This window comes from Salmo salar, chromosome ssa24, assembly GCF_905237065.1.
Source record: "Salmo salar chromosome ssa24, Ssal_v3.1, whole genome shotgun sequence".
Taxonomy (NCBI): domain Eukaryota; kingdom Metazoa; phylum Chordata; class Actinopteri; order Salmoniformes; family Salmonidae; genus Salmo; species Salmo salar.
Window position 1 is genome coordinate 41,389,810 of NC_059465.1, and position 24,786 is coordinate 41,414,595.

The 24,786-nt window shown below is 42.6% G+C and overlaps 2 protein-coding genes across 2 annotated transcripts; both read right to left on the bottom strand.

Annotated features, from left to right (window-relative positions):
- Positions 1-5,266: 5,266 nt before the first annotated feature.
- Positions 5,267-6,842, bottom strand: LOC123730386 (myosin-7-like). The gene is made up of 5 exons (XM_045706827.1): positions 6,681-6,842; positions 6,281-6,385; positions 6,090-6,185; positions 5,581-5,712; positions 5,267-5,287 (listed from the first exon to the last, which is right to left on the bottom strand). The coding sequence occupies exons 1-5, from the start codon at positions 6,840-6,842 to the stop codon at positions 5,267-5,269; spliced, it is 516 nt and encodes a 171-aa protein (XP_045562783.1).
- LOC123730373 (myosin heavy chain, fast skeletal muscle-like) lies at positions 6,706-24,446 on the bottom strand. The gene is made up of 37 exons (XM_045706693.1): positions 24,370-24,446; positions 23,824-23,869; positions 23,465-23,692; positions 22,249-22,395; positions 21,689-21,845; positions 20,468-20,495; positions 20,101-20,209; positions 19,857-19,949; positions 19,620-19,680; positions 19,356-19,454; positions 18,946-19,049; positions 18,435-18,573; positions 18,049-18,167; positions 17,730-17,879; positions 17,465-17,635; positions 16,935-17,238; positions 16,536-16,600; positions 16,355-16,442; positions 16,122-16,239; positions 14,240-14,363; positions 13,708-13,844; positions 13,035-13,290; positions 12,536-12,778; positions 12,009-12,185; positions 11,772-11,917; positions 11,493-11,583; positions 10,806-11,195; positions 10,557-10,683; positions 10,242-10,360; positions 9,912-10,108; positions 9,566-9,749; positions 9,292-9,457; positions 8,860-8,984; positions 8,183-8,491; positions 7,757-7,960; positions 7,488-7,612; positions 6,706-6,851 (listed from the first exon to the last, which is right to left on the bottom strand). The coding sequence occupies exons 3-37, from the start codon at positions 23,678-23,680 to the stop codon at positions 6,842-6,844; spliced, it is 5,298 nt and encodes a 1,765-aa protein (XP_045562649.1). The 5' UTR covers positions 23,681-23,692; positions 23,824-23,869; positions 24,370-24,446; the 3' UTR covers positions 6,706-6,841.
- Positions 24,447-24,786: the final 340 nt, after the last annotated feature.

A 24,786-nucleotide genomic window follows, 5' to 3' on the forward strand; every position in this document is an offset into this window, starting at 1 on the left:
GCCATCCAGGACCTCTGTACAAGGCAGTGTCAGACGAAGGCCCTAAAAATTGTCAATGACTCCAGCCACCCAAGTCATAGACTGTTCTCTCTGCTGTCGCACGGCAAGCAGTACTGATGCACCAAGTCTGGAACCAACAGGACCCTGAACAGATTCTACTCCCAAGCCATAAGACTGATAAATAGTTAACCAAATAGATACTATCTGGATTGACCCCCTTTTGCACTAATTCTTTTGACTCGTCACATATGCTTCTGCTACTGCTATTTACCAAGAGAGTTTTCATCGATATTTTTCATAGCCGTCTATTTACCACCACAAACCGACGCTGGCACTAAGACCGCACTCAACAAGCTGTATAAGGCCATAAGCAAACAAGGAAATGCTCATCTAAAAGCGACGCTACTAGTGTCAGGGCACTTTAATGCAGGAAAACATAAATCCGTTTTACCTAATTTCTTCCAGCATGTCACGTGCAACCAGAGGAAAAAAAACTCTAGACCACCTTTACTCCACACACACAGATGCGTACAAAGCTCTCCCTCACCCTCACCCTCCATTTGGCAAATCTGACCATAATTCTATCCTCCTGATTCCTGCTTACAAGCAAAAACTAAAGCAGGAAGTACCAGTGACTCGCTCAATATATAAGTGGTCAGATGACGTGGATGCTAAGCTACAGGACTATTTTGCTAGCACAGACTGGAATATGTTCCAGGATTCAGCCAATGGCATTGAGGAGTACATCACCTCAGTCACCGGTGCATCGACGAAGTCATCCCCACAGTGAACGTACGTACATATTCCTACCAAAAACCATGGATTACAGGCAACATCCACACCGAGCTAAAGGCTAGACCTGCCGCTTTCAAGGAACGGGACACTAATCCTTATAAGAAATCCCACTATGCCACCATACGAACCATCAAACAGGCAAAGTGTCAATACAGGACTAAGATTGAATCCTACTACACCGGCTCTGACGCTCGTCGGATGTGGCAGGGCTTGCAAACGATTACGGACTACAAAGGGAAACCCAGCCGCGAGCTGCCCAGTGACGCGAGCCTACCATACTGGCTAAATTCATTTTATGCGCGCATTGAGGCAAGCAACACTGAAGCATGCATGAGAGCACCAGCTGTTCCGGACAACTGTGTGATCACGCTCTACGTACCAGATGTGAGCAAGACCTTTAACCTCTCTTGGGTAGGGGGCAGTATTTTGACGTCCGGATGAAAAGCGTGCCCGTAGTAAACTGCCTGCTACTCAGGCCCAGAAGGTAGGATATGCATATTATTAGTAGATTTGGATAGAAAACACTCTGAAGTTTCTAAAACTGTTTGAATGATGTCTGTGAGTATAACAGAACTCATATGGCAGGCAAAAACCTGAGAAGAAATCCAACCAGGAAGTGTGGAAATCTGAGGTTTGTAGTTTTTCAAGTGATTCCCTATCCAATATGCGGTATCTGTGGGGTCATTTTGCACTTCCTACGGCTTTCACTAGATGTCAACAGTCTTTAGAACGTTGCTTCATGATTCTACTGTGAATGGGGAGAGAATAAGAGCATATGGAGTCAGATGACTGAGAAAATGACATGAGCTCAATCGCACGCACTGAGAGTTAGGTTTGTTCCTTTTCATTTCTGAAGACAAAGGAATCGTCCGGTTGGAATATTATGGAAGATTTATGATAAAAACATCCTAAAGATTGATTCTACATATCGTTTGACATGTTTCTACGAACTGTAATATAACTTTTTTGACTTTTCGTCTGAACTTACTGCGCGAGCACAGTGCATTTGGATTACTCGACTGAACGCGCAAACAAAATGGAGGTATTTGGACATAAATATGAACTTTATCGAACAAAAAAAACATTTATTGTGGAACTGGGATTCTTGGGAGTGCATTCCGATGAAGATCATCAAAGGTAAGTGAATATTTATAATGTTATTTGTGACTTCTGTTGACTCCAAAATGGCGGGTATCTGTATGGCTTGTTTTGATATCTGAGCGCTGTACTCAGATTATTGCAAAGTTTGCTTTCACCGTAAAGCTTTTTTGAAATCTGACACAGCGGTTGCATTAAGGAGAAGTGTATCTATAATTCTTTGCATAACAGTTGTATATTTTATCAACGTTTATGATGAGTATTTCTGTAAATTGATGTGCTCATTCACTGGACGTTTTGGGAGGCAAAACATTTCTGAACATTACACGCCAATGTAAAATGGGGGTTTTGGATATAAATATGAACTTTATCGAGCAAAACACACATGTATAGTGTAACATGAAGTCCTATGAGTGCCATCTGATGAAGATCATCAAAGGTTAGTGATTCATTTTAGCTGTATTTCTGGTTTTTGTGACGCCTCTCCTTGCTTGGAAAATGGGTGTGTGGTTGTTCTTGTCTAGGCCCTGTCCTAACATAATCTAATGTTATGCTTTCGCCGTAAAGCCTTTTTGAAATCGGACACTGTGGTTGGATTAACGAGAAATGTATCTTTAAAATGGCATATAATAGTTGTACGTTTGAGGAATTTGAATTATGAATTACGCTAGCGTCCCACATAACCCAGAGAGGTTAAACAGCTCAACATTCACAAGGCCGCGTGGCCAGACAAATTACCAGGAAGTGTAGTCAGAGCATGTGTAAGTGTCTTCACTGACATTTTCAACCTCTCCCTGACCGAGTTGGTGATACCTACATGTTTCAAGCAGACCACCATAGTCCCTGTGCCCAAGATAGTGAAGGTAACCTGTCTAAATGACTACCACACCGTAGCACTCATGTCGGTAGCCATGAAGTGCTTTGAAAGGCTCACATCAACACCATCATCCCAGAAACTCTAGACAAAAGGAACACCTATGTGAGAATGCTGTTCATTGACTACAGCTCAGGGTTCAACACCATAGTGCCCACAAAGCTCATCACTAAGCTAAGGACCCTGGGACTAAACACCTCCCTCTGCAACTGGATCCTGGACTTCCTGACAGGCCGCCCCAGGTGGTAAAGGTAGGCAACAACACATCTGCCACGCTGATTCTCAACACGGGGCCCCTCAGAGGTGCGTGCTTAGTCCCCTCCTGTACTCCCTGTTCACCCACGACTGCGTAGCCAAGCATTACTCCAACACCATCATTAAGTTTTCTGATGACACAACAGTGTTAGGCCTGATCACCGACAACTATGAGACAGCCTATAGGGAGGAGGTCAGAGACCTGGCAGTGTGGTGCCAGGACAACTACCTCTTCCTCAACGTGAGCAAGACAAAGGAGTTGATTGTGGACTACAGGAAAAGGAGGGCCGAACACGCCCTTATTCACATCGACGGGGCTGCAGTGGAGTGGGTCGAGAGTTTATCAAGTTCCTTGGTGTCCACATCACCAACAAACTATCATGGTCCAAACACACCAAGAAACTTGTGAAGAGGGCACAACAATGCCTTTTTCCCCCCTCAGGAGACTGAAAAGATTTGGCATGGGTCCCCAGATCCTCAAAAAGTTATTCAGCTGCACCATCGGGAGCATCCTGACCAGTTGCATCACCGCCTGGTATGGCAATTGTTCGGCATCCGACAGTAAGGCACTACAGAGGGTAGTGCGTACCGCTTCCAAGCTTCCTGCAATCCAGGACCTATATAACAGGCAGTGTCAGAGGAATGCCCATAAAATTGTCAAAGACTCCAGTCACCCAAGTCATAGACTGTTCTAGGTCCAAAAGGCTCCTTAACAGCTTCTACCCCCAAGCCATAAGACTGCTGAACAATTACTCAAATGGCCACCCGGACTATTTACATTGACACACCCCCACCACCTTTATTTTTACACTGCTGCTACTCGCTGTTTATTATCTATGCATAGTCACTTTACCCCTACCTACATGTACAAATTACCTCGACAGACCTGTACCCCCACACATTGACTCGGTACCAGTACACCCTGTATATAGCCTCGTTATTGTTATTTTATTGTTACTTTTTTCAATTATTTATTTTTGACTTTAGTTTTTGTAAATATTTTCTTAACTCTATTTTCATAAAACTGCATTGTTGGTTAAGGGCTTGTAAGTAAGTATTTCATGGTTAGGATTACACCTGTTGTATTCGCCATGTGACAAATAAAATAAATAACTAATAATAAATAAATTAATTAATTAAGGCCTACGTCTGTCAATCAACTGATGGCCCACAAATGGGCACCCGTGGAGCTGTTGTTGTGTGGCGTTATCTGCGTTGCTCAAGAGCAGAACGACAGATCCTTTTCACCTTGTCTGCTCAGGGGTTCGAACTGGCAACCTTCGGTTACTGGCCCAACACTAGGCCAACTGTAAGTGTACGTCTGCCGAAAATCACTCAATATCGTGTTCGTCATTTCCTTTTCCAATTATGTGTGATCTCTGATAATAACCCAGAAATAAAATCTCAAGTCATTTGGTCAGATGCTCGATTACCGTTAATGTTTACGTAGTCTGTCCAAGGGAGATTATCGTGTTTGTCTTATTTTTGTCCACCACGATGAAATCAAGGAGGGGACTATGAATCTGACTCTGTCCATTTGTACATTCCAACATTCGTACAACATCACACACGATGTCTCAGACAGCACTGGCCCGATTTTGACGATTTGGGTGAATGATGCGTCTTGGCCAGATGGTGGCGCTATAAGAAATTGAAAATGCTAACTTTGAAAGTTCACACCCCTCACCCCGTTTGACCTAATGTCATGAAATTCTGTACGTACTGTAGATCCCTCTCCTCACGAATGACACATTTGCCTCAGGGCCCCATATGGTCCGCCATTATAGATTATACGCCATTTAGAATCTTGTGAAAAAAACACTTAAAACGGTACTCTTCTTGCACCGAATGTGGAGGATAACATGTTTACCGTTGCCTTGTTTTCTTTTCCCCCCCAACTGTAAAGGGTTAAAACTATTTTCTTGATGTTATGACTGGTCAGTCCATTCATCCATAGCTCTGTATGAATTTGAGCGTTGTTACATTTTTCCAGCCTCATACCTCAGATGTTTACCAAAAAAAGTGACCGCTGTATTGTTGCTGGAATCCCAGATTGCTCCTTTAATTAAAGCACAATATATAGTACGAAAAAGCTGTTATCTGAGTAATAAATCCACAGTCACAAAGGAAGTGTACGTAGGCCTAAGTGTTTTTAATCAATGCTCAACATTTAACCATGAATATCATATTTTATGCAACACAGGAAAATGAAAAGACTTTAATGTTCAATCCTTTGATCTTCGTTTATTCAGAAGCTTCTTTGCCCTGTAAGAAGAAAGACAAGAATGGATCAGTATTAATTATAAACATGCTAAATATATAAAACTTGAACGCATCATGGACCAAGCATTTAAGCCTCAATGCTAAGCTTTAATTTTCAACTTAGTTTGAATGACTCAATTTTTTTTGTTGCCCTGATGTGCTTCTTGGAGATGTTCAATACATTTGAGTGAGTGTAAAAGGTCAGTATTGACCTCAGTGAAGGCTGAATCATAGGTGGTGTTGATGTGATCATATCTGAAGATGAGTCAGGTGTAGGTTCAGCAGCATCTCTGTACCTTTCCACTGTCGCGGGTCTTGGCTCTGAGCTTGTTGACTTGAGTCTCAGCGATGTCAGCACGCTCCTCAGCCTCCTCCAGCTCATGCTGAACCTTCCTGAACTTAGACATGTTTTGGTTAGCTGCTTCCTCCTGGGTGAGGGGAAATAGGAGAGCATAACATCAGCATTTAAATAGGGAGATGGATGATACAGCAGAGAAAGTGAGTTGCAGAACGGTGGATCAAACCACTGACTCCAGGGGCGGCAGCACCCCCACTAGACCAGCCCCCGGAACAGTAAATAAATATTCAACCCCCTCTTCTTTAAGTTTCTAACAACACATAGGCATAGAGATGTATGGGAGGCTCTCAGAAATGTACATGTTCTTCAGTTGAGTCATTGTGGACTGATGTGTAGTAGCACTTACACTAAACTATATGGACATTAAGTTTTGTAATGTCTACTAGGGGGGAAAAATATATATTTTTGAATGTATGATTTCAGAGTATTTGACTAAGTATGACTCACCGCTTCCTCAGCCTGCCTCTTGTAGGCCTTGACTTTCATCTGCAGCTTATCTACCAGGTCCTGAAGTCTGCTAACGTTCTTCTTATCCTCCTCAGTCTGTGGGAGAGGATCAAAGAATCAATACCACATAGTTTTATACACAAACCTGTCGGTGTTAGTGTCAAGTGTGTGAAGAAGACACTTTCTCTTACCTGGTAAGTGAGCTCCTTGACTCTGCGCTCATACTTGCGGACTCCCTTGACCGCGTCTACACCTCTTCTCTGCTCGGCCTCCACCTCAGTCTCGAGCTCACGCACCTTTGTGGAAGAAATTAACGTAGACATTTGAGGTGGTGAAATCAGACGGAACAAATCAAATCTTTTCAAAACAGGTATATTATTCTACTCAGTCAAAGAGGCACAATTGTTGTCTGTTTCTATGTAGTTTAACTTTTTGAATTGAAGGGTCTGTAATGATAACAGCTTTTCATTGTCTAGGTGGATTATTGACAGAAAGTCATAACTCAATGGTCCTGTGTATTTTATTATAATGAAATAAATGTCCAGCATTCATTCTTTCAATCCACCCTAATCCACCCTGCTGTTAACTCACCCTGGACTCTAGTTTTTGGAGCTGCTTCTTGCCTCCCTTCATGGCCAGATTCTCAGCCTCATCCAGGCGGTGCTGCAGGTCCTTGACTGTCACGTCCAGGTTCTTCTTCATCCTCTCCAGGTGAGAGCTGGTGTCCTGCTCCTTCTTCAGCTCCTCAGCCATCATGGCCGCCTGGAATGGTCATTTGTTGAATTTATGCACCAATTGGCACCAATCATAGTCTCTCTAGACAGATGTGTTGCCTCCCAGACAGATGGGTTACCAACGTTCCAGCATACATGGGTGCACTAAAACAACCGTCGGCTTGGCAGAGAGGAAAGGGCAGAGTGGGACGCCGTAAAATCTGTCCAGAACCCTGCCAAACATTTACAGTTGCTAGCTAGATGAAGCATATTGTCAATTAGTGTATTTCACAAGTACATGTAAGTAGTTTACAATGCGTCATGATGATAATAGTAATAGTAATAATAATAATGACTGGCTGTGACTTAAATTAGCCTAGCTATCTGTGTCCGCATTGTGTGTCTGCCTTTGTCATGTTTCCGTTGAGATTATTTCTAAGCCCCGCCTGGCCAAACTCATGATTTGTTGGTAGATTTGTCTGTCTGAAGAGCACCTACCCCAAATTGGCCCAAAAAATCTGACACAATTCTCAGACCAAGTGCTGTTGCCCTACATCTGGGATTTCCAAAACTACACCAATCATAACTTCCCTCTGAGATCCTTGTTGTGGTTAACCAGCCCAGCTACCATTGGCCCTTTGGGACAAATCAAGTTGACATTATTCAATCGATCATAAGGACTCACATCAGTGATGGCCTTTTGGCTTTCTCCTCTGCGTTCCTGGCCTCCTGGACAATGTCGTCCACCTCTCCCTGCACCTGCACCAGGTCAGTCTCCAGCTTCTTCTTGGAGTTCAGAAGGCTGGTGTTCTGGAGGAGGAAACAAGACGATTTGTTTTGATGCTCAAGAGAACTTACAAGTCACAGGGCAGAAATTATGAAAATGTGAAAGGCAGCAGTGTCGAATTCAAGATGCTTGGTTGTGCTTCATTAGAAATGGCTTTTCACCCATACCTGGGAGTGCAGCAGTCCGACGCGCTCGCTGGCGTCTATCAGCTCAGTCTCAGCCACTTTGCGGCCTCTCTCTGTCTGCTCCAGAGCAACTCTCAGCTCCTCAATTTCAGCCACCATCAGGCCGTTTCTGCGCTCCACCATGGCTGCCTGCTCCTTCATGTCCTCTGAGGCGCGGACGGCGTCATCAAGGTGCAACTGGGCATCCTGGGGTTCACAATGACATAGGTTCATTAGGACTCATTGGCAAGTAGGGGCGATACGATCATTGATAGAAATGTCAATTGGTAAGAATTTCCCCAGTTTCCCTACCTTTCTACAGTATATTAATCCACTATTCAATTCCTCTGTTCTCTTCTTTTCTACAGATTCACAAACAAATACCTCCCCATGTTCAGATGTTTGAGCCTGATGTCCCAGCCCCTTTACCTTGAGCTGTCCCTGGACGTTCCTCAGCTGTTTCTGGGACTCAGCGGCCTGCCTGTTGGCATGGCTCAGCTGGATCTCCATCTCGTTCAGGTCTCCCTCCATCTTCTTCTTCACCCTCAGGGCGTCATTCCTGCTCCTGACCTCAGAGTCCAGGGTGCTCTGCATGGAGTCAACCACCCTCTGGCTGTTCCTCTTGATCTGCTCCATCTCCTCATCCTTCTCAGAGATCTTCCTGTCCACCTCACCCTTGATCTGGTTCAGCTCCAGCTGCACACGCAGAATCTTGGATTCCTCGTGCTCCAGTGTGCCCTGGACAAAGAGAAACAGTCAAGCGAATTGTCTTTATTACATTTGGATGTGTATAACACAAGGAATGAAATATATATGACAACAATAAACACCAGTACAGGGAACATTAGACTGTTGCTGGAATTGGCAGGGTTTCTTAAACTATGGGTCAGGACCTAAACTGGGGCCTGGGCATGTCAGAGGTGAGTCGCGAGTTATGAAAATATATTTATAATCACACACTATTTCTTCTTAATTTGGGTCATGGGAGGACGATTTGGGTCTCATGAGGATGGTCAATTTCTCTTTTGAGTCTCGAGCTGAAAAAGTTTTAGAAGCCCTGGGCTAGTGTAACACTCCTTTTCACATCATGCAGTTGTAGTTTGTACCTCAGCCTCCTCCAGAGCGGTCTGGATCTCAGACTTCTCTGTCTCCACAGTCTTCTTGGCCTTCTCCAGCTCATGGATGCTCTTGCCAGTCTCTCCGATCTGCTCAGTCAGGTCAGAGATCTCCTCTGCACACACAAACAAAGGAGCAGTTTAGACTTTAGATTTTCAGTGGAAATAACCAATACTCTCAAGTTGACATTAAATCATAATAACAGTTCATTAAAGAACAGCACTTCATACGGTCTTGCAAATCTAATTGCCCTGCACTTCCTTGGGTTTTTCAAAGCAATACCGATTACTAAATCATAATATTTCAAAGTGTACATAAAAACACTGAGATGGTGTGAAAAGTAATTTTGATGATTACAGTTTCTTCCATTTTCAAAACACTAGTCAAACATGAACCCAATAGATATTTTTTCAAAATCTCACGTTGCAGGTTCTTGTTCTCTCTCTTCAGAGTCTCCAGATGATCCAGAGCCTCCTCGTAGGAGTTCTTCATCTTGAAGAGTTCAGTGCTCATAGAGCGAGCCTCCTTCTGAGCTCCTTCCAGCTCAGCCTGGCCCTCCTCATACTTCTGCTTCCACTCTGCCAGAACCTATTGAAATCCATGGGATTTTCATTAGAAGTCAATAATGAAGAGTTTTGAATCAGAAACATTTTACTTCAATTGATCACATGCAGCAGACAGAAAATTCATTTTCACCTTGTCAAAGTTCCTCTGCTTCTTGTCGAGGTTGGCGGCCATTGCGTTGGCTCTCTCAACGTCAATCATGAGGTCCTCCACCTCTCCCTGCAGCCTCTGCTTGGTCTTTTCCAGGGAGGCGCACTTGGAGTTGGTCGCCTCAATGGTCTCCTCAGCCTCCTGCAGACGCTGGGCCAGCTTCTTCCTGTTGGACGATAAGATGGTGGTTTTTATTGTGACCAATTTGTTGCAAAACAAATGCTACAATAAGTTACAATACATATTGATGTAACATTTTCTCAGAGCCCCCTACCACCCTCACCATCCACACCCTATATTTGAGTTTTTGCTGTTGCGTGTGACTCACTTGGCCTCCTCCAGCTCCTCTGTGCGTTGGATGGCATCAGTTTCATACTTAGTCCTCCACTGAGCCACCTCGCTGTTGGCCTTGGACATTCCACGTTGCAGCTCTGCCTTGGCCTCCTGCTCCTCTTCAAACTGCTCTCTCAGGAGGTCACAGTCATGGCGGGCAGATTGGACACCGTGGGCCAGTGCGTTTTTAGCCTGTGAGAGACAAAGATAAAGACAAAAAGAGTAAAACAAATGACAGTAGAAGTCTGAGGTGGCGTAGTCACAATCTTTTTGAAGATTTGGCTCTAAACTCTGTGGTCGGTGGTGTCCATTTTGCATTCCTTACCTTGACCTCCTCCTCAACCAGTCTCTTCAGCTCCTCAACCTGCTGGGTGAAGGCCTGTTTGCCTCTTGTCAGCTGAGACACCAGGCCTTCCTTCTCCTCCAGCTGGCGTCCAAACTCACCTGCAGGGATAGAGGGACATCTTGTTAATGGGGTCTCTGTTCACTACAATTGAAAATGTATTTTGAGGTATCGTAGGGCAATGTTAGGTGGTGAATAGTACAGTAGAATCTACAATATGTGGACCGGACTTTATAGATGCAGCCCCCAACACGTTATTGTACACTACGTTGGTTTTTTGTTCATTGTTGATGGTACCATTTTCTGTCAGGAGTCTGGCCCTCTGTCCGCTGATGTCGTTGACCTGGCGAACATTCTCATCATTCTTAGTCTTGAGCTCGCTCAGCTGGTCCTCAAGAGTACGGCACATCTTCTCCAGATTTCCCTGTTAGTGAAACAAGTTCCATCATTACTTTATATATGGGACTCCTGTCAACTTCAGTTCACTTGAATATTAATGAAGTTGACCCCCCCTTAACACTGCTTGACCAAAACATCACTACTCACCTTAGCCTTGGCGACAGCCTCCATGTTGCTGGAGAGGTCATCAATCTCCATCTTGTACTCACTCTTCTCTTTCTCCAGCTTCTGCTTGACACGTTGAAGGTTGTCGATCTGCTCCCCGAGCTCAGCCACACTATCGGCCTGCTTCTTGCGCAGAGCGGCGGCTGTGGCCTCATGCTGCAAGGTGGACTCTTCAAGATCACGACGCAGCTTCTGGAACTCAGCCTCGCGCTTCTTGTTCATCTCAATCTGAGCAGCAGTGGCGCCTCCGGCCTCCTCCAGCCTCTCGCTGATCTCCTCAAGTTCCCTGGAGAGATCGGCCCTCTGCTTCTCAACCTTAGCCCTGGCAGCACGCTCAGCCTCAATTTCCTCCTCCAGCTCCTCAATACGGGCCTAGAACAGGGGGCAGGAGCAGGGGGAATGAACACTACAATACAGTTGAAACACTAATGAATAAGAGTTTGTATATTTTGCATAAATGTGTAAATAAAAAGTCAGTTACACTAATATATTAAATGTGCCAACCAGTGTCCCATGTGCCAACCAAAACCACAATGGTAAGAAGCACCATCTTCAAACTTACTGAGCCATCAGAAGCCACCAGGAAGAATGTGTGCTACCAGAATACATCTTTGAAGGAAATGATTTAGGTGTGTTCTTTCCTGTACTGGAGCATAGATCCTGTTTTACCTGGAGTTCCTTGATCTTCTTCTGTAGCTGAGCTCCCAGAGACTGCTCATCCTCAATCTTGCTGAGGAGCTGGGTGGTCTCAAAGTCCTTCCTAAGAAACACAAACACGTCGATTGCAGAGTTGATTTTGGTTTGATAGTGTAACGGGAGAATATCATACCATTCACTTTTTCTTTTAAGAATCACATGCAAATGCTAATTCATAATTACAAGAATATGTCAAGAACAACCATTATGATCAATATGACAGTAATACTGTAAACATTTGTTTGTGTTTACTTCTTGATTTTCTCATCAGACTGCTGCTTGTCATTCTCCAGGTCCATTATGGACTCCTGGGCCAGTTTCAGATCTCCCTCCAGCTTTCTCTTGGCTCTCTCAAGGTCCATACGGAGCTTCTTCTCTTGCTCCAGAGAACCCTCAAGCTACAAGATAAAAACACACACGTATTGTTCAAATCTAAATAACTGAAGATAATATCATTTTATCATGTCCAAAATGTCAAACTCCACTCACGTCGTCCACTTGCTGTTCCAGCTTGGTCTTGGACTTGGTCAGAGTGTTGACTTTGTCCTCCTCTGCCTGCAGGTCGTCCAGTGTCTGCTGGTGGGCCTCTTGGAGGGCTTTCTTCTCTTTGGTCAGCTTGGCAACACTCTCATCCATAGACGCCATCTCCTCGGTCAGGTTTTTAACCTGAAAACAGCCACAGCCAAAATTACTCATTGGTCACATCACCATAAAGGAGAGATTGAGTTAGATATATATTTCATTTAGATTAATTAATAATGTCAACAAATACTGTACTATAGATTCAACACTAGATGGTTGTGTACTCCATGCCAGTGTACTAAGGAAGGGGAAGTCAGAAACGAGGGGGAGCAGAACATGCAACGGATGTGGGAAGTACCCCGAAACTGACATTCCACTATTTTGGGTCTTGATTTTCCCTGCACCCACAAAACAACTTGAATTCAATTTCTGTTTAGCTACGTTTTGAGTTGGTTATTGTTTGGATTATTGTTTTGTTAGACTGTCTACGAGACCTTGTTTTCGGTGGCATGCTTCTCCTTCTCCACTTTGGCCAAGGTGAGCTCCAGGTCATCAATGTCCTTCTTCAGCTCAGAGCACTCATCCTCCAGCTTCCTCTTCTTGGCAGTCAACTCAGCATTCATCTCCTCCTCGTCCTCCAGCCTCTCGGTCGTCTCTTTGAGTTTGGCCTCCAGCTGGATCTTGCTCTTGATGAGCCCCTCACACCTTTCCTCAGCATCGTTCAGATTCTCTGAATCCTGGTTTCAGAACAGCAGAAAAAATCTGCCGCTTCACTTTGTGTATCAACAGATGGACGTAATTTAGTCAAAGAGGTCAGAGCAAATCAATAGAAATGCATGAAATATAGGTAGCCTTGCTAACATAGGTAATAGAAATACGTGACTTAGCCACATACGTCACAGTGTGATTGTGTGTGTGTTTGTTCGCGTGTGCGTTCGTGTCTGTGATCATACGTGTGTAAATGTGCCGTCATGATGGTCGTTGCTCACTCACAGATGCGACTTGGAGCGCCAGGTCAGACCTCTCCTGCAGCAGAGACACCATCTTCTCCTCCAGCTCCTTCTTCTTGGCCAGAGCCTTGGCCAGGTCTGTCTGCATCTTCTCATAGTTCTCCTTCATGTTGGCCAGCTCCTTCTCAGTCTCAGCGCTCTGCAGCAGGGGCTTGATCTTGAAGTACAACTTCATCCATGGCCAGGTTTTAACATTCATGAATGAACGGATGTTGTACTGGATGGAGAAGATGGAATCTCTGGTCGACAGAAAGACAGAGTGGTATGGTGAGTGACATGTTTAATGAAGCTACATTCTGGTATTCCAAGAACCACAAAACTGACCCCCCCCCCCGATACTTTTGTGTACAGCTGAGGAATGGGGCTAGGGAAATGTAACCCCTCTTGAATTCATAGACAGATCTTTAGATGTGAGGACTGACAGCTCATGCTAAGCTCATGAGGCATTTTATATTCTTCAACAATAAATGGGCAAATATCGCACATTTAAATAACAATTCAACAGCTTTCCAAATCCCAAACTACAGCTTTAATAGAATATTATAAGACGTACTTCCTCATTCTGATCAACTCACATCATATACACTATGTGATCATAATGCATTAGATACAGCTGGTTGACGGAAAGCTTTGCCAAGATGTCTACTATTCCTCACCTCCTCTCCATCATCTTGGTGAACTCTCTCCTCATGAGGAATCCACGGCTGAGAGCCTGGACCATGCCGACCAGAGAGGCCAGCTTCTCATCTCTCATCTCCTCCAGGACACCCAGCAGACCGGCTTTGAAGAACACCTGAGACACAGGTAAACATGGTCAATGATGAAACCACAGTGAGATGGTGACAGATAAAAAGGGGCAGAATCAAAAGAAGAGGAACAACAACACTAGATTGATTTGAACAACATAAGCATTGAAATGCTTACAAACAAACTACGTGATTGGTTGTTTCTAAGTTGTTATTGTACAGTCGTAGAGAGTTAATGAACACAGATACAGATAACTGCAGCCATCCCTTTCCAACACAATGCACATGACAATGAGTTGACTTTCTCTTCCATGCTTGTGATGTACGACTTTAAAGAAAACAACACTACAATGTTTTTACAGCTTTTCCATTACTTAAAGGGGCATTCTGCAGTTTACACATCTATTTTTGGGACTACATTTGCAGGGTGTTTGTGACTGACCTTGGTGTGTCCAAACTTGTAATCATCGTGATTCACATCAATGGACCCAAGCAGCTTCTCAGAAGCCTTCTTGTTGTCCATGAACTGGCCCTCAGGGATGACACTGGCATTCAGTACTTTGTACCTGAATGAGGAAAATGTTTAAACATCTGTTAAGTTGTAATAGGTCAATTATATTACATAAAGGTAAGACTACTCTGATGCTGTTAAAACTAGAGGTCGACCGATTATGATTTTTCAATGCCGATACCGATTATTGGAGGGCCAAACACCGCCGATACCGATTAATCGGCCGATTTATTTATTTATTTATTTATTTGTAATGACGGCAATTACACAATACTGAATGAACACTTTTATTTTAACTTAATATAATACATCCATAAAATCAATTTTGCCAAAAAAATATAATGAAACATGTTCAATTCTGTTTAAATAATGCAAAAACAAAGTGTTGGAGAAGAAAATAATAGTGCAATATTTGCCATGTTAAAAAGCTAACATTTAAGTTCCTTGCTCAGAACATTGGATGTTTTTATAGGCACTATAGTATTGCCAGGGTAACATTATAGCTTCCGTCCCTCTCCTCGCCCCTACCTGGGCTCGAACCAGGCACACATCAACAACAGCCACCCTCGAAGCATCGTTACCCATCGCTCCACAAAAGCCCTTGCAGAGCAAGGGGAACAACTACTTCAAGGTCTCAGCACGAGTGACGTCACCGATTGAAACTCTATTAGCGCGCACCCCGCTAACTAGCTAGCCATTTCACATCGGTTACACCAGCCTAATCTTGGGAGTTGATAGGCTTGAAGTAATAAACAGCTCAATGCTTGAAGCACAGCGAAGAGCTGCTGGCAAATGCACGAAAGTGCTGTTTGAATGAATGCTTACGAGCCTGCTGCTGCCTACACTGCTCAGTCAGACTGCTCTATCAAATATCAAAACATAGACTTAATTATAACATAATAACACACAGAAATACGAGCCTTAGGTCATTAATATGGTCAAATCCAGAAACTATCATTTCGAAAACAAAATGTTTATTCTTTCAGTGAAATACGGAATCGTTCCGTATTTTATCTAACGGTGGCATCCCTAAGTCTAAATATTGCTGTTACCTTGCACAACCTTCAAAGTTATGTCATAATTATGTACAATTCTGGCAAATTAATTACGGTCTTTGTTCGGAAGAAATGGTCTTCACATAGTTCGCAACGAGCCAGGTGGCCCAAACTGCTGCATATACCCTGACTCTGCTTGCACGGAATGCAGGAAAAGTGACACAATTTCCCTAGTTAAAAGAAATTCATGTTAGCAGGCAATAATAACTAAATATGCTGGTTTAAAAATATATACTTGTGTATTCATTTTAAAGAAAGGCATTGATGTTTATGGTTAGGTACACATTGCTGCATCGACAGTGCTTTTTTCGCGAATGCGCTTGCTAAATCATCACTCGTTTGGCGAAGTAGGCTGTGATTCGATGAGAAATTAATAGGCACCGGATCGATTATATGCAACAAGCTAGATAAACTAGTAATATCATCAACCATGTGTAGTTAACTAGTGATTATGTTAAGATTGATTGTTTTTTATAAGATAAGTTTAATGCTAGCTAGCAACTTACCTTGGCTTCTTGCAGCACTCGCATAACAGGTAGTCAGACTGTCACGCAGTCTCCTCGTGTAGTGCAATGTAATCACCACAATCGGTGTCCAAAAATGCAGATTACCGATTGTTATGAAAACTTGAAATCGGCCCTAATTAATCGGCCATTTCGATTAATCGGTCGACCTCTAGTTAAAACCCTTGGAGCAGACCTTTGTGCGTGTGCATGTCCATGCTTGCACGTGTTTATTAGTAGTTGTGTGTTGTGTACCTCTGCTTGAAGTCAGCATAGATGATTCTGCTGGGGAAGCCCTTTCTGCAGATCCTGATACCCTCCAGAACACCATTACACCTGAGCTGGTGGATAACCAGGAAGTTCTCCATCAGACCTGGTAAAACAAACCAAGTCTCTTTTAATACTATTAAACAGATTAAAGATTAGTTTGTTAAGGTTACTGATACTGAACTGATAAGATGTCATATTTAACTCAACATGTATTGTACCTGGAGTCTTTGACTCGTTGGGGATCAGGCAGCGCACAAAGTGAGGATGAGTGCTCCTCAAGTTGGTCATCAGCTTATGTAAGTTCTCCTGTAAGAGGGTTACAAAGCATTTTCTCACAAATCATTCATGATAATCAATGCACCTTTTGAAGGACTGAATATCCACATTTCAGAAGCTCACCCTGAACTGGGAGGACACAGTCTGCATGGAACCTCCCTTCTTCTTGCCTCCCTTCTTGGTATTATCTGTTCAAATGGGCAAAGTAAAAGATAACTAAACAAGTCCATTTCCTGTAGCGGGCGGAATAAATAGAATAATAATAATAATAAGAGTATGTAAGAAATCTAGAGTGGTGCTGTCTTCAGCAAGCACACTAATTAGAAATGAGACAATATGGGGTTAACTTCACACTCATCTTAACGCAAATGGTGCTAATGAGATTGTGTAAAATAACACCACTTAAATGTACCCAGTGAATAAACCTGAGAAATTGTGACACATTCCAAGACTTTAAAGAAAATGTGGATCTGAGTTGTAACTAGTGCTTAAATAAATCATTTGACGTGATGCTAGTCTTACCCTCAGGTGGAGCAGCGGGATACAGGGCAACCAACAGTTTGACTGAAGACTTCCCATACAGCTGAATAACTGAATCATTCAGAGGGTCCTTGTTCTTCTCCAGCCAGCCAGTGATGTTGTAGTCCACAGTACCGGCGTAGTGCACCAGGGAGAAGTGGGCCTCTGCCTTGCCTTTGGCAGGCTTGGGCTTCTCAAACGCCTTGGTTTTGCCAAGATGCTGGGCGTACAGCTTGTCCTTGAAGGTAGTGTCTGAAGACTTGGGGAACATGCACTCCTCTTCAAGGATGGAGAAGATACCCAATGGCTTTACGAAAAGAGATGTATATCAAATTAGTGATATTTACATTTAGGATCACATTCATTCCTTTAGCAAACATGCTGTTATAGGATTATATTCACTTAGGGGCAAATAACAGGAAACATATTGAGTTATCAACAGTCAGATACGTTATACCCCAGTGATAATATCTCACACAGCGCTCCCTATGAGCTTTGCTGTTGTGGTCCATTATAATCCTCAGACAGCTTACCTTCTCAATAAGCTCAATGCAGGCAGCCAAGTCCATGCCGAAGTCAATGAAGGCCCAGACGATTCCCTCCTTCTTGTACTCCTCTTGTTCCAGGACGAACATGGTGTGGTTGAAAAACTGTTGCAGTTTCTCATTGGTGAAGTTGATGCACAGCTGCTCCATGCTGTTGTACTGTTAATGGAAGCTTATAAGTGATCATTTCATCATACAAGGCTGTAATCCCTCTCAATCACAACTAACTGTCTTGTTCTGGTCTCATACTCACATCAAAGATCTCAAACCCAGCAATGTCCAGCACACCGATATAGAACTGCCTTGGATTCTTGGTGTCCAACATCTCGTTGATACGGATGACCATCCACAAGAACATCCTCTCATAGATGGACTTAGCCAGGGCACTCACTGAGTTATTAACCTGCAATGATTATACCTTCAATGAATACATGAGATATTGACCATGTCTAGTGATAAGGTGATGAGAGCTTGGGGAAAAACAACATCACTATTCAAAATAAGCTATGCACTCGTCCCCAAAATAATTGCGGTGGAGAGAAAATGGTTGATGCTGTGTTTGACTGCCTTACCTGAGGCACAGTCTGTCCCTTAGTCACATACTCGTTGCCGACCTTCACTCTGGGGTAGCACAGAGCCTTCAACATCTCAGCTGAGTTCAGGCCCAGCAGGTAGGCGATTTTATCAGCCACTGGAGAGAGAAACAACAACAGACTTAGGCACACAAGATGTTTCTGATGTCACACTAACAAAACACTTTGGTCAATTCATTTGTGGATTAGGTTTTGATTTTCACCCACATCCATTTCAAATCATTTCTGGAGGTTGGAATTTGGTCTCCAAAATCTCCTACCTGACTTTCATGTGGCACTGTCTGTTTTACATGTCCCATTTCTATGCTGGAGACTGGGAATGGGGCTAATGCTCTACATATTGTATATCTATGACTGGGACTCACCTTCTGTGCCGTCTGGCTCGGCCTGCTCCTCACGCTGCTTCTGCTTGAATTTCAAGTTTCCATGGTGCAGTACAGCTCCTGTCAGCTTGTAGATACCCACCTTCTCCTCATTGGTGAAGCCCAGGATTGTAATGGCATCCTGGCATTAGAGAGGAAGTACAACAGTGATGAAGTGAACAGCAGATTGCTCAGTTCCAGCTCACTCCAGAACAAATGGGATGGATAGATTTCACTGGCTTCTCAGCTCCACATGATACCGCTTGGCCAACACACTAGTAGATGGCAGCACAAAAGGAGTTTTACATTGTTCCACAGGCCACTTAATGGCACTCTCTTGTGGATGTTTTACATGTATGTGCCTCAAGGTGAAGTGTGAAGGCATGAAGAGTGCCTTGAGGCACATGCCTAACTAACACAGGGCATTTAGTTGGAATTGCACAATGCATTCAGTGTGTATGGTGGTCCTACCCATTCCATATGTAGAGTTTGGTTAACCCTTTGTATAACTCACGTCTGTGGCATCCAGCTCTTCCTTGTCGTTGATGCTGGCCACAGTGATCTGACCCTGGCTGCACATGGGGAAGTCATAGGGGTTGGTGGTGATGAGTGACATTTCTGTCGACAGCGGAGAACGGCTTGTCAGTTAAATCTCTCAGAATTCTTCTGTCCTACCTTCACAGTATCTCTCCCTCCTTTACTCAATATATGGGACTCAAGGATACATGTAGTATATAATAAATAGCATCATAAAAGGCTCCTGGACTGATGCATCACAGTGCATTACTTCATTGATCTTCCCCAAAGACCTGACCCATGTCTAGATGTCTTGTTACCTTGGAATTGTAATGGTATTTTATTTTTTATTTTACAAGTTCCACAGATGGTGGGAATAATTTCCCCTGAACCTCTGCTTTGCCGTACCAACAATCTCAGGTTTGTGGTTGGTCATCATCTGGAAGAAGATGTGGTAGCCTCTCTCATCGGGCAGCTGGAAGGACACTCTGGACTTCTCCAGCAGGTCTGAGAGACAAAGAGAGCGAGACAGAGACAGAGAAAACGAGAGAGAGAGAGAGAGAGACGGAGACAGAGAGAACATGAGATACAAATAATTGTGATGATATGATCTCCAAAAAATGATCTCTGTGAATTTAGAAAAGCATTGAGAAACAAGGAAAACCAACTCACAGGTCTCAATGTCAGCTTTAGCCAGTTTTCCTCCTTGGAAGTGAATCCTGATGAATTTACCCTATAGTAGAGCATGGAGGTTGGAGATAGGTCAACTAAATAAATGTAACATCTTACTTTGATAGACCCCTTTAGATGTTACAGTTTGTTGGACATCTATTGATGCAGCAACAGAGAACTACTGAAATAAATGTTTACAATATAAGATAACTTCCACAGTGTGCCCTTTATACTTACAAAGCGAGACGAGTTGTCATTCCTCACTGTCTTGGCATTACCGTAAGCCTCCAGCAGAGGGTTAGCAGCAATGATCTGATCCTCAAGAGACCCCTGATTGAGACAAACACAAGTTGCTCAGAAACTGGTAAAGTGGTCAAGTTTGTTTTTCTAGATTTTTTTGGAACATTCATTTTCATTGAAACAGGTTTTGACACCCAACCAATCTGAAAGGTGTTAAAAGAGAAACATAAGCACAACAGGCCTGCATTTTGTTGGGGTCCACTTCCTTCTTGGCACCAGACACTGCAATGGTGGCAAAGTACTGAATAACACGCTTGGTGTTGACAGTCTTTCCTGCACCGGATTCTCCACTGGTTTATATGACAGAGAAACAGGGGTTTTAGTTACATGTTTGAGTGCAAAATTGGCTTTCACTAAGAAATAGCATTGAACAATTTCACTGTTGACCTGTTTTCTAACATAAATAATGAACAAATATTCCCACTCATCGAATCATTATTACACATTGCCTAATCCATTCATAATGTCATGTATGTTCTTCACACCAAGTGACCAAACATATTACAATAGAAACCCTCTCTCAAGTGACATTTTAGTAAACAACTTACGTAATCAGGACGGACTGGTTCTCGTTATCTGTAACCAAAATACATATTGCTTATCATACCCAAGGAGCATTATGGGTACATTATAGCATTCATAGCATCATCATGAATTTCAGTATGGAACACTCTCCATTCAAGGCCAGTGAAATCAGATATTCCCATCAAACTGTTCTTGACCTAGACTAGAAAACACTAGATACACACTTAGAAAAGAGGGTTCCTCAAGGGTTCTTTGGGAAGGGTGATGGTTCTATGTGGAACCATAATGACTCAGAGAACCCTTAGAGCTCTTCAATGGTTCTTTGCAGTTGAGAAAAGGATCTTTCCTCTTTTAGTGATAATTAAAATGTAGGGCGGCGGCTCATTAGAATATTTTGGGGTGTGGTTTACTCACAGCTCGTTTTTGTTCAACTGTGAGTGAGACTGTCATTCCAGTTTATCTAATCTGTTGTGTACTGTCATCACAATGCAGGGAGCCTAGTGGTTAGAGTGTTGAGCCAGTAACTGAAAGGTTGCTTGTTTGAATCGTTGCGCTGACAAGGTTAAAATTACTCCAGGTGTACCTTTGATAATGGCTGACACTGGCCACGACCCCACTCTCTGAAGATGTTTGGATGTGCAAAAAAAAATACATTTCTATTTCACACACGTGTACACACTTGTATTATAAGTATGTATGTAAAACAGGGCAAATATAAGCACTTACTAAATGATTAGTATGGCCAGTGCTTGTGTCTTGTGAAAGACTAGTGTGTGTGTGTGTGTGGCCTTGCGTTTTTGAGAACTAAAATCAGTGTTGTTTAATTCTCTCCATAGGAACCCCCCTTCGTTCCAGAGCTAACACACCTGATTTAACTTGTCAATTAACTAATAATAAAACCTACAGAATTGTAACTTATTATGACTAATCAGAAAAAAGAACCCTTATGGTTATTCAAAAGGTTCTTTGAAAGAATCGTTCTCCATTAAGGTTCTATATAGAACCATTTAGAAGGTTTCTATATGGGACCAAAAAGGGTTGTAATGACAGCGGAACCCTTTTTGATGTTGTCTTGGTAGAACCACAGGAAAGGCCTTTGTAGCACCATAAAGAGATCCACTATTGTTTCAAGCCAATTAACCCTAAAGAGAACCATTTATTTTCAGTGTGTACCTCTCTAAAGCATATTTTTACTTCCATCCATCCATCCATCCATCCATCCATCCATCCATGAGAGCTCGTACCAATCTGCATGAACTGGAAGGCGTTGTCAGAGACGGAGAAGATATGGGGTGGAGCCTCCATCCTCTTCTTCCCTCTGTAGGCGTTAACAACCTCCATGTCGTACACGGGGAGCCACTTGTAGGGGTTCACCGTGGCACAGAAGAGCCCAGAGTAGGTCTGGATGAAAGTGATCAAATTAAATTAGGGGATTAACAAAATCTGATAGACTTTTCCCTGGATTTATGTGAGGATGTTGGTGTACTTCGGTTATTTGGGTCTGCAGTATTGGTATGTGTAGTACTGTATTGGTGTGTGTTTATGTGTAGTACTGTATTGGTATGTGTAGTTCTGTATGTGTTTATGTGTAGTACTGTATGTGTTAATGTGTAGCATTGTATTTGTTAATGTGTAGTACAGTATTAATATGTGTAGTACTGTACTTGTTCATGTGTAGTTCTGTATGTGTTAATGTGTAGTACTGTATGTGTTAATGTGTAGTACTGTATGTGTTAATGTGTCGCACTCTATGTATGTATTTTTAATGTTTGTGTAATTGTGTACGTTTATGCAGATATCTTACATAGATCATCCATGCTGCATAACGCTCTTTGAGGTTATACAACACAGAGGCTTCATTCAGGTAGGTCATCATGGCCATGTCCTCAATCTTGTCGTATTTAGGGGGGTTCATCTCATAGACGTCTGCATCTTTGAACTCTTTTCCTTCCTGAAACAGTCAGAAATCTACATTACACACAGATCAAACTGGACTTGACTGAATGCTTTTTGCTCATTAAATACAAGTTCAGTCTTTTTTAAATTCATACCTCCATTTAATCCTACTACTTTATCACCCACTGACACATACACTGAGTATACAAAACATTAAGAACACCTGCTCTTTCCATGACATAGACCAGGGATGGGGAACGTTGATGGGGGTTTGGGCTGCCAGTTTCCCATCCTTGACATAGACTGACCAGGTGAATCCAGGTGAAAGCTATAATCTCTTATTGATGTAACTTGTTAAATCCACTTCAATCAGTGTAGATGAAGGGGAGGAGACAGGTTAAAGAAGGTTTTTTAACCCTTGAGACATGGATTGTGTACCATTCATTTACGTCATTTAGCAGAAGCTCTTATCCAAAGCGACTGACAGTAGTGAGTTCATGCGTTTTCATACTGGTCCCCTGTGGGAATCAAACCCACAACCCTGGCTTTGAAAACACTATGCTCTACCAACTGAGTCACACTGGACCAGAGGATGAAGGACAAAATATTTAAGTGCCATTGAACGGGGTATGGTAGTCTGTGCCAGGCACACCGGTTGGTGTCAAGGACTGCAACGCTGCTAGTTTTTTTTCACACTCAACAGTTTCCCTTGTGTATCAAGAATATTTTACCAGCCTAAAGACATCCAGCAAATTTGTTGGAAGCATTAGAGTCAATATGGGCCAGCATCCCTGTGGAATGCTTTCGACACCTTGTAGAGTCCACATCCCAACGAATTGAGGCTGTTATTACTCAATATTGGTAGGTGTTCCTAATGATTGGTGTACGCAGAGTACATAGTGATTCTTGACTTATATTTGTAAAAAAAAAAAAAATCTATGCAATTTTTAAATAACAGCAATAAAAATTATGTTTGAATATTATATTCTAATTACAAAAAACAAGCAATGATTTTTTATCTCTTTTGTTATTGATTTTCAATTTTTTTTACTGTTGGTGATTTTTTTAAATAAATAAAGTAATTGCACAAAATTGAACTTGAATTCTTTTCAAATCAGACTTACCTGCTTGGAGCCATCAGGATTGGTGACTGTCACAGTACACTTTCCGTCGGCCCTGGCAGTGACCAAGCCCTTAAGGTACAGCTCTTTGACGTCTGACACATAACAAGCGTTCTTTGAGTCAAAGGGTGCAGCTTGTGCCTCCATCCTCTCCTTCTCAGGCTTACGGAGGTATATGGCAGCCTTGCCGTAGATTTGCATCTCCGCGTCCGTACTCATGGTGACGGATTACTAGGAAAGATATGAAACAAGACACATGATTGATTCTGTGGTGCTACCTTCCCAGTCAACAGAGTAAGGTGAAAGGTATCTCACAGAATATTTTCATCACTTTTTATGTGAAGACTCAAACCATTCCTCACCTTGTTTTTCCCCTCCTACAGATGAATTTGTACTTCTTGGAGGAACCTGTGAAACATTAGGGTGTTGTGAATATGCACAAGTCTAAAGTCCTATCATTTAGCCCCCGAAGGGCTAGAAAACGGCACCCTTCAACTCAATCATTACGGCCATGTCCAATTCAACTATTGGTGCAACTGGTAACTTTCATTTTCATAATGGCAACTCACTTTACTACATATTCTGTCAAGAATTCAAATAAATACCCCTGAAAACCCACTTACATTCTAGACCAACCCCTAACTTACAAACAAGTGCAGGAGCAACACTTTTAACCTCAATTAAAAGTTACAGATTTTAAGTAAAGCACATTTCAAGTTAAACACAATTTTTTTTTAAACTAACATTTTAAATCAATGACACTTGATTGCATATTTTCAAATAATACATAAGACAAGTAAAAATAAAATGCAGAACTCAATTCAAACAGTGCAGTTAGCTACTGCCTCAGATTCTGAACTCAAAGATGTTACAAATGTACAACTCTAAAGATGTGGAGAGAGTCTTACCACAGAGGAAGAAGGTATCTGACTTATGGATACTGGGTCCTCAGCCTCCTTATATCTGGTTGGAAGTGCCAACCCAGCAGAAGTTAATTATGGACCAGTCTGCTGAAGGAAATGGATTGGATGAGAGACCTCCCCCAGAGCTGTGTGTCTGTGTATCACCAGCTTCACCAACTTCCAGGAGCGTCACACTGCCATTACATGACTTCTTAATGGAATATTGGTCTGAATTCATTTTCAGTGAATTTACGCAAATGAGAAATGTCATTATTAATAGTTAGGACAATATCAAAAGATTGATTCATAAAATTGATTCCAATGTTACTACCAATGTCCCTCAACTACTGTAATGGACTGAGTCCATATTGCCCCACTACCACTAAAATAGTTTAAATGAAATCTAATCTGACCTTTTTTAAT